This window comes from Camelina sativa, chromosome 15, assembly GCF_000633955.1.
Source record: "Camelina sativa cultivar DH55 chromosome 15, Cs, whole genome shotgun sequence".
Classification (NCBI taxonomy): Eukaryota; Viridiplantae; Streptophyta; class Magnoliopsida; order Brassicales; family Brassicaceae; genus Camelina; species Camelina sativa.
This window is the reverse complement of record NC_025699.1, coordinates 15,543,966-15,553,673: the sequence shown is the minus strand read 5'-3', so window position 1 is coordinate 15,553,673 and position 9,708 is coordinate 15,543,966. Positions and strand designations below refer to the sequence as shown.

General features: G+C 40.0%; 2 protein-coding genes across 4 annotated transcripts; one reads left to right on the top strand and one right to left on the bottom strand.

Moving 5' to 3' along the window:
* LOC104748495 (F-box protein At2g38590-like) lies at positions 1,190–1,990 on the top strand. Its single transcript, XM_019236737.1, has 2 exons — positions 1,190–1,311; positions 1,414–1,990. Exons 1-2 carry the CDS (start codon positions 1,190–1,192, stop codon positions 1,988–1,990), a joined length of 699 nt encoding a protein of 232 aa, XP_019092282.1.
* On the bottom strand, positions 2,429–9,462 carry LOC104746878 (kinesin-like protein KIN-12B). 3 transcript variants are annotated; one of them, XM_010468420.1, is made up of 18 exons: positions 8,989–9,462; positions 8,639–8,773; positions 8,453–8,536; positions 8,236–8,361; positions 8,083–8,142; positions 7,933–7,986; positions 7,753–7,845; positions 7,345–7,440; positions 7,032–7,177; positions 6,628–6,777; positions 6,397–6,526; positions 5,050–6,309; positions 4,866–4,964; positions 4,623–4,775; positions 4,009–4,547; positions 3,129–3,393; positions 2,763–3,020; positions 2,429–2,723 (listed from the first exon to the last, which is right to left on the bottom strand). In XM_010468420.1, exons 1-18 carry the CDS (start codon positions 9,292–9,294, stop codon positions 2,667–2,669), a joined length of 4,011 nt encoding a protein of 1,336 aa, XP_010466722.1. In that variant the 5' UTR covers positions 9,295–9,462; the 3' UTR covers positions 2,429–2,666. The 3 variants fall into 3 exon arrangements, with proteins under 3 accessions (XP_010466722.1, XP_010466721.1, XP_010466723.1); XM_010468419.1 differs by having other exon boundaries at positions 2,429–3,020; XM_010468421.1 differs by lacking the exon at positions 3,129–3,393 and having other exon boundaries at positions 2,429–3,020; positions 3,744–4,547.

Here is a 9,708-nt window from a genome sequence, read left to right as displayed (position 1 = left end):
TATACTGACAAAAATGAATTGTTCTTAATGCCTGCTTGTTCATATTGCTAGTGCGACAGTGTGGTAGTATGTTCAAGGTTGATTGTTACTAGTGCGACAGTGTGGTGACAAGGTTTTAGAGGTTCATTGTCTAGGAAATAATTGCTTGAGGCATGTAAGGCATCCGTATTGGTCTAGAACACTTAGGATTCGATTACCCCCATCCTTAGGAACTTTCGTATTTCATTTCTTGCATTTTCCTTACTTACTCGACCACTTACCCGATCAGGTACATGATAACCTGCATCGAGTAATACCTTGAGCTGTTTATAGTTCACTTGCATACTCGATCACCCCACTCGATCCTGTACTCGATTGCTTGCATCGAGTGCTTAGGTCGTGTGGTTTACTTGTCTATATTCTTTTACTCTGTTTATATTAGGACTGTTAGAACCAAACCCCCTATTGCTTGGCTTGACTTGCTTGATTCTGATTACATCCTATCTGCTAGCAATACACAACCATTTGGATTGATAACCCTTTGTACTACAACTGCATAGGGAATTGATACCCTTGGTGAAAACCAGTCTATCACAATTCTATTGGTCAATTTTTGAGAAAACATAATGATTATGTTTCTCACTTTTTGCATGAAATCTGATTGGTCAATCAAGGAAGACAAATGCTCCTTAATTTCCCGATTCTTGACGTCTCGGCCAGCGACACCACGATGCAGTCGGCGGTAAGCGACATGGCACAGTCTCGGTCGGATTCTGCGACACGCCTCAGACGACTCTTGCGGTAAGTCTCAGACTTGCGGTAGGCTTCGGACAGCTTCTGCGGTACGTCTCGGCTCCATCGGTCATCTCTCGATCCGTCTACTTTTCCTCGGACACTTCTTCGGCAATTCTTCTGCTCTCCTTCCTGGCCTCCTTTCCAGGTCTTTTGGTCATGGGTTTTCATTTTTAATTTTACCCCATGGTGAGGGTCATTACAGTAGTTCTTCTACTCTTGACTTGATGAGCATTGTCATCAACAGATATCCATCAAAATTACTTGCCTTGACGAACAAGTAATTAAATCTGACTTCTTTCACTGCGAGGGTTTAATGCTATGCATATTGAAAGGTGATTCTAAGTGTGTGGTTTGGAATCCGTATTTGGGGCAATCAAGGTGGATCGAGTTTAGATTTTATCATCACCCATATACAATGGACAGATTCTTTTACGCTCTTGGATATTTCGATAAGAAGAGCCAATCTTGCCGTAGGCACAAGCTCTTGAGGTTTACAGATAGTTACCACCAGTATGATCCCGAAGAGCAGTTTTTTTGGTATGAGATTTATGATTTTGACTCTGGTTTATGGACGACTCTTGATGTCACTCCATATTGGCGTATGTCGTTTGGTAACCATGGCGTTTCTCTCAAGGGATACACTTACTGGTGTACTGCTAAAAGGAACGAGAATTTTAAAGAAGTCTTGGTCGATTGCATAATCTGTTTCGATTTTACGAGTGAGAGTTTTGGCCCGCTCATGCCTCTGCCCGTTACTGGTGGGCATTATGACTTTACCAGTTTATCTTGTGTTAGAGAAGAGAAGCTTGCGGTTTTACTTCAGGAAAGTGATTCAATGCTACTTGATTTATGGATTACTACTAAGATTGAGACTGAAGAGGTGCTGTGGAGCAAGTTCTTGAGAGTCGAAACTGCTGGATTTAATAGAAATATTCCATTTATAAGTGAAACCTTCTTCATTTACGAGGAGAAGAAACTCGCCTTTGGTTCTGTTGTAGATAAGCGCCACAGTGTTATTGTCATTGGAGAGGCTAATTACCGTAGGGTATTGGATTTCGGGCGAGAGTTTGGTGACGAAGATGGTTGGCTAAATTTGTGTTCTTATGTTCCAAGTTCAGTGCAAATCAATCAACCTGCAGAAGGGGAAGGGAAAATACAAAGCTATTTGGAAAAGCGTCGAAAACATGTCGAGACTTGTCTCACTTGGATATTATGACCAATATAATATATGCCGGAGGAAGGAGGCAAAAGGAGAAAACGAGATATTATGATCAATATTATTGAAACTGAATTTACGTCTTCTGTATGGCTTTCATTTACTCATTCTTCTCTTTGATCAAGATTACTCTATTATAAGATTTTTGTAAACAAAACAGTAACATTAATTTTCTCATATGTACATTCAAAATAGATATATTGGCTGCGATTGTTTTAAGGGATGCAGAAGTAAAACCATAAAATTTGGGATTTACAGAGCTGATTGATTGTACAAGTAGTAGTCACATATCTGAAGAATCTAGCAAACCGAACCAATGGAAACCGAAGAGGAAGGAGAAATAAAGGGACCTTAGTCGTAGCTTGTCTTGGTCTTTGGCTTTGTCTTAGGCAAAATCTACTCTAAGCCTTTTCAGATTCTTTATTATCTCCACTAATGTGATCAATAAAATTCTCTTACAAGGAACATCGTTTACATGAGAGATGGACGAGTACAAAAAAATGTATGAATTGTAAAAATGAGTTTGTAGCACATAGGAAATACATGAAAAGGGTACAAGTACGACAATGGAGCCAAGTTTTAGATCTAAATCTCACAGAATCAGAGAAGAACCCCAACATGTCTTTCTTTTTCTATACACACATTACAGGAAAAAAAAACTGTTGTGGAAACGAAATTATATGTTGCATCGGTCATACCCTGAGAACCAAGAGGGTTCCGCGAGCTTTGACAACTCTTCGTCTTTCTTGTAATATGGCTCGAGCTTTGACAACTCTTCGTCTTTCTTGTAATATGGCTCGAACTCTTCTCTCCATTGGTGATCACCAGAACTTGGTGATGGCTCCATTTGTTCATCATATTTGGCCATAGCATCGCCATCAAAAGAAGCTTGCAATAATTCCACGGGATTCTGTGGCTCTGCAATGTGTTGTTGGTTAATAGTGCTGGTTTCGGTTTCGTATTTCCTCTTCAGTTTGTCCATCTTTTTATATGCTTCTGTTGCTTCATACTCTGCATCCATTGCCCGTTTCTGCGAATACACAAGCCATAATGGTTAAAGTAAAGAGTAATGTGATGAGATTAATAACTGAAAAATGGCAGATGAGGGTGAGATTCTAGAAAATAGTTTTAAATGTACCTGTGCAAGTGTCAATCCTTCTTCAGCTTCTTTAAGTCGAACAAGTAACTCTCCTGCAGCTTGAACAGCTTCAGCTGTATCTCTTAATTGTGATTGGAGACTCTTGTTCTCATCCCTGAAGTATTGTGCCTCCTTCTCTCTTTGCACCTTCAAAGCTGAAATTTCTGCTGCAAGTGCGTTTATGAATCTAGACTCAGCTCCCTTGACTCCTGCTCTGGCTGCCGCCTTTTTGACGTCATCAATTCCTTCTCGAATCCTCCTATGCCTTCCAAGTNCGAACTCTTCTCTCCATTGGTGATCACCAGAACTTGGTGATGGCTCCATTTGTTCATCATATTTGGCCATAGCATCGCCATCAAAAGAAGCTTGCAATAATTCCACGGGATTCTGTGGCTCTGCAATGTGTTGTTGGTTAATAGTGCTGGTTTCGGTTTCGTATTTCCTCTTCAGTTTGTCCATCTTTTTATATGCTTCTGTTGCTTCATACTCTGCATCCATTGCCCGTTTCTGCGAATACACAAGCCATAATGGTTAAAGTAAAGAGTAATGTGATGAGATTAATAACTGAAAAATGGCAGATGAGGGTGAGATTCTAGAAAATAGTTTTAAATGTACCTGTGCAAGTGTCAATCCTTCTTCAGCTTCTTTAAGTCGAACAAGTAACTCTCCTGCAGCTTGAACAGCTTCAGCTGTATCTCTTAATTGTGATTGGAGACTCTTGTTCTCATCCCTGAAGTATTGTGCCTCCTTCTCTCTTTGCACCTTCAAAGCTGAAATTTCTGCTGCAAGTGCGTTTATGAATCTAGACTCAGCTCCCTTGACTCCTGCTCTGGCTGCCGCCTTTTTGACGTCATCAATTCCTTCTCGAATCCTCCTATGCCTTCCAAGTAATTGGATATGCTTCTCTTCCAGGTCTGCATATTGTTCAATCATCCGTGCATGACCCTGCATCGCCATCTGCATTGCTTCCGTCAACTCTTCTGCACATCTTTTCTCCGTATCCAGTTCACGTTTCTGCTTTTCCATTAGCAACCTATTGGTATCAAGCTCAGTTCTTAATTCCTCAGCAAGAGAGATCCAGTTGCTCTCGGCTTCAGTCCAACGAAGTCTTTCATGTTCTAGTGTCTTCTCAGGACTCTCATCTACTGACTCAGGAATGGTGTTAAGTGGCGGAGCCTGATTAGGGTCACAAGCGTATGTTAGCTTAAGCAGGGAAGCTCTTTTGCGAGCTGATGTAAGAGAAGGGTCAGTGTAACATTGTAGCTGCGCCTTTAAATCGTGAATCTCTTCTAATAATACTTCCCTTTCTCCCATGTCACCATAGAAGTTCTTGAAACTTTCGAGCTCTTCTTGCACTCGTTTCAACTCAATCCTCGTCTGCAATACTTCAGGGTGATTCTCATACATGTCCTTCAGAAGCTGCAGAATTATATGTAAGAAAACATTTCTCCATTGATTCAGTAATATTCTAAATAATGGAACACAAAAATTTACCTTATGCTCATGCATTAGAGATGCAAATTCTTCGTCCAGGAAATCATCTTTAGATAACACGCCATCCATGAGGCTTTCAAGGCGAGCAATCTTGTCCTCCCTTGTTTGTCCTATTATGGCATTGCACTCTCTCTCATGCTTGTACTGTTGCACCTGTTTAATTTTCCAGAGACAATTAGAGATGTTTCCTATATACGTCGAAAGTAGAGAAGCTAACCAACAGAACAGAAGCAAGAATCATACCAGCCGATTAAGCTGTGATATTTCAGAGGCTTGCTTAGTGCAGAACTCTTCCATAGCCATTTCTCGTCTGATAGACCCTGCTAGTACCTTTTCCACTGCCTGTAAGGTGCAAGAAACTCCTATCATATTATTAAACTATACAAATGCGGAAAGAAATGCTTTAAATGAAAGCCACAATTCTTACTTTAGGAACTTGGAAATTGGACTTTTCTGAATCTTCTGAGTTGTCAATAGGTACTAACGGAAGATTAGAATTGTCACTTATTTCTTGGGCATCACATTCTGCGCTGCATTTACATTTACTGCACAGTACTTCTTTGGGGTTCTCTTCCACTATTATATCAGCTTCGGGATAAGTCTGCACACCTACATCAGTCTTACTTAAAACGGTTGAAGGCTTGCATTCTAGAGCTTTGTGGGACAATCTGAATGTCGACCGTCTATGAGCTGTACTCTGGCGATAAGAGTCAAGAAGTTTCATGCCTCTGTGGAGGCTAGCTGCCAATTGCCTAGTTGGCACAGGAAAAGCTTCACTTTTCTTTGTAGACAAAGCACTATATAGGTTTAATATCTCTGTGGACATAGCCGGAGAAGGTTCCACAACTTCTGTAGTCGACTGGTTCGCTCTCTCAATATCCTTTTGTGATGCGGTGGACATTGACGTTGTCCTCAAGCTTTTCCTGCTATTTCTAATCTTAGGAGAAGCGCTCTCAGTGGGAGGTACTAGTTCAGGAGAAGCACTAACTAGATCTATGCTAAGGCAAGGCGACACAGGACTTACTGTGACCTGTTCTGTATCATTTGATGTATCAGCTACTGATACAATTGCAGAAACATCAGCTTCGAGAACCAAGTCTTGAATGTTGTCCGCCTTGCTTGGTGATTTTCCCTGGTTTGTGTCACTAATACAAGAATGAAGAGAATTGGTTATGGAAGCAGGCTGTGCACTCGAACCATCATCCATAGTTTGCACAGGTGCTTTGATCTGATCTGTTGTGATGCTAGTTTCTGCCACAGTTAACGCATTCTCAGTCTCTGACCCACTGTTCTCAGTTTGGCAACATGCGTCCTCCATGTTAACATCTGTATCTTCAGAAAGCTTCTTTTCAGTAGATTGGACATCAGATGATTTAAGGTGGGAGTTTCTGTAAGATTCATCCTTTAGGGCCAATGATGAAACTATTTTCTCTACTCTGCTCATGTCCTGATTGTTTTCCTCGGTAGGTGGCGATAAACCCATTTGAGCACAAAGCCTTTCAACAGCCTCCTCATCAATTTCCATCTCAGTATCCCCATCATCATCTCTAATTGGTAATGACTTGGGATGACCCAGGCCAAAGCTTCTTAACAAATTCAGACTTCTACGCGCATTCCAGGACGTGGTGTAAGATGCATTTGGGTTAGTTGGGTTGTTATTATTATCCTTCACCCTTTGCAGTTCATCCTGTGCGGTTTACATTAAATATTACATTAGATATTACATTAGTTGGGTTGTATCTATGTTTTATGAGATAAGCAAAAGAATGTATACCCTAAGCTGGCGTATCACTTCCCGCAAGAAATTTACATCATCCTGCATTACTTCATTGACAACAGCCTTGTTCTGTATCGCTTTTGCACGCTGAGCAAATCTCAAGGTACTGAAGGTTTCACTTCTACAACTGCAATATGTGATGCCAGTTTTTTTTCAGAAAAATGGAGAATAAAATAATTTCTGGAACACAGATTTCTTACGTGATACTCGTATGGGTTCTTAATTTACCTTTGCGAGGGAGAAACTGCACAAACCATAGCTAACTTCGCATTCCCACCAAGAGACTCTTGCAATAGAAATGTCAACCTGGAATCTCGGTAGGGTATATGCCTTTGCTTCCCTGTTTGTGAAATTTCTGCGAGAATGTTGATCAAGTTCCTGCATGTAATTAAAAACTCTGTGGGTTACATTGATCTTAGTTTCAGACTGTACAGAATAACATCTGAAAAATGTCAAGGTAAAAGATCTGGCATAGAAGTCAGAAATTACAACCATCATTTTCAAATTGTGTTCATTTCAATAAAATCCAGATTCAAATGCATACTCTCGAGAGAAAGGAAAAAAAATGCAGGATTGACTGGTAAAGAAAATTAATAAGCAGCCTATCTATACGTAGATTATTCTGATCTTACCCAAGTTGAGAAAGTGATCGATTTATATTCCCAGCTTCCTTTAAACGATCACCTGCTGCACCGGTTAACTTTTGCCTTTCTGAACCAGCCAGATCAACAAGATTTATTCTACTTGTTTTGAAGCTGCTTAGACCATCTGCAACACTCTGTTACATATTACATTGAAATACAGTTAGATATAGATTGACATTAACCCATAATAAAATTATCTATATAATTGCTACAGTAGTAAGCATCTCAGCATCATAGCCTAGTTTTAAAACCTTGCAGTTGCCAAATAATATGAACAATGTAATAAAGAAGAACAGCCCACCTTGCAGTGGGACTCGACAACACAAGTAAATACACAATGCGACCTTGAACTCTCTGCATTTACACTTGTTGCCCCAGTCCTTCTGTTTGCCAAGCCCTGCGACAGTTTAAAACTCAAGCATTATTATTGAAGATACTCATTTCAAAGCACGCAACAAAATAGTTCAGATTGTCTACACTGCAAGACTTTGACACACTTTGGCACAATACACAGTATTGCAGTTCCTGCAGTGTAGACAATTTTTCTTTATAAGAAACCAAAGTTATGCATCCCATCTTTTAAAAGTTTAGGATAAAAACAATGATATCACACCTAGGAAGTACGTTTTTATCATTTACTCTAGAAATCTTTCAAAGTAGAAGGGGATTAATTCCAGAGAGGAACATGAAATGAAATGATATAACAAACCTTAACCAGAAGCTTTGACAAATCCTTCAAGTTTTTCACGTATTCCTCAGTCAGATTTTCAACATAAACACCGGACTTGACATCTTCTCTAATCTGGTGCAATATTAATTAAAAAAAAAGATGAATCCAGGTTCTCTTCCTTACAAAATGAAACAAGTTGAAGTTACAAGTTCTTGTTACCATCAGGTTTTTTTGGCTCGGATCCAAAAGATCTGTTATTTGCTCGTTATATATCTGCAATAAAAAATGGGAAAGGGAACCATGTATATCAAGCTTTGAGAAATTAAACATAATAAGCACAAAATCTATAGTAGAATACACTCATCAAACCTCGAGAAACGAACAGCGGCACTGGTAATTGAGCTGCCTTTCAGCGTGCTTTGCTTGCTCCTGCAAACAAAAGAAATAAAATTTTGAATGTACTGCCTCTTTAGCAAAAATGAAACGAACAGAATGTAAACAACAACACCAAGGCATCATCACCTCACTGATACGGGAGAAGAGCAACTCAAAGACACGTGGTGTCAATCCTCTTTGGTCACCACTAAGATGCTCTTCCAACAATCCATTTGCAGGACCCCACATGGTATACGTTTTCCCACTACCAGTCTGAAGAAAGCAAAATGTTAGAATTACAAACAAACCTGGTTTAAGAAAAGCAATACAATCCCAAAGAAACACATTGGAAAATAATGACTACCTGTCCATAGGCAAAAACAGAACTGTTAAATCCAGCAAGACAGTTCTCTACAAGAGGGGCTCCCACAAGCTGAAAGATTTCATCCTGCAAAGAAGACAAGAAAATATACAAAGACCTTAGCCTAAGTAAATCATAAGATAAGTAAGTAGATACAATGACACCCCAATAATGAAACTAAATACTTGCCTGAGTTGACTCCGGGTCAGCAATCGAGTCGAAAGTGAAAGTCTGTTCATTGATAGTGAGGGCATCGTTGGATATCTTTTTAACTATCATCTCCTCTTCCTCACCTTTGCTTGGAGGCTTCATTCTGACTATAACCTACAAAAAACGAGACAAGAGCTCGAATTGAGTAGCTTTAAACACTACTAAGACAAATCGAACTAACCGTAACTAATAGCAATCAAGAAATTAGGGATTTTAGAATCTGGAACTTAATTTTGACCAAACTCATCCAACAAATTAGGGTTTTTTTATTATCGAACATTTTCCAATTTCTGGGCAAGAAAATCAAAAATTCATAAGAATCAAACTACCTTGACACCAGAGTCTGAAACCCCAGCCGCTACTCCAATATCCGCGGCAGCCTCAGCAATTAGCTTCCGTTTAAGGGGATTAGACGACGGCGGACGCGGAGGCAAACGACTCTTCAGTTTCGCTGGAGACGATCTGTGGTCAGGCATCAACGAGTTCAGATCCGGAGGTGGAGCATTCTCTTTAGAAGATCTCACCTTCGTTCGAGACTTCGATTTCTTCAAGCTAGGGTTGGGCGATTGCGATTGCGATTGGGACTCTCCCATATCCCTAAAGATAGCGTTTCTTGGCATCATAAAGTGCTTCATTCTCTCTGCGGATTAACCGATACGAATCCCTAAAGAAGAGAGGGAAGAGCAAGATCTGCTTCTGCAACAAATCAGTGTTTCGGGCAAAGTAACGAGGAAGAAGGGAAGAGAGAGAAAGAGAGAGAGAGAGGAGAGAGTTTGAGAGAGCCGTTAATGGCGAGAATTTGAATTTCTAGATCGAGAACCACATGTTTGTTTATTCCTATCTTTTATTATTCATCTGTATCCGACGTTGATCGTGAGATTAAAATCCAACGGATGAGATCAAGTTAGGGCCCATGATTTTGTTCGACCGTTTGAGTAATTTTATTTAAGATATGATAATGAATCTCACGTGGCACGTGGCTTTTAGATTGTGTTGGGTTGGGCTTATAAATGAAGCCCAATAATAGTCCATTCCAAACTTTTAAACCG

Excerpts from the sequence above, each read along its gene's own strand:
- LOC104748495 (XM_019236737.1), top strand. The coding sequence starts at position 1,190 with ATGGACAGATTCTTTTACGCTCTTGGATATTTCGATAAGAAGAGCCAA. Across the intron at positions 1,312-1,413 it reads CCCGAAGAGCAGTTTTTTTG|CACTTACTGGTGTACTGCTA; the intron begins GTATGAGATTTA and ends TCTCAAGGGATA.
- LOC104746878 (XM_010468421.1), bottom strand. The coding sequence starts at position 9,294 with ATGAAGCACTTTATGATGCCAAGAAACGCTATCTTTAGGGATATGGGA. Across the intron at positions 7,846-7,932 it reads CGAGCCAAAAAAACCTGATG|ATTAGAGAAGATGTCAAGTC; the intron begins GTAACAAGAACT and ends ATATTGCACCAG. Across the intron at positions 7,178-7,344 it reads TTGTCGAGTCCCACTGCAAG|AGTGTTGCAGATGGTCTAAG; the intron begins GTGGGCTGTTCT and ends AATATGTAACAG.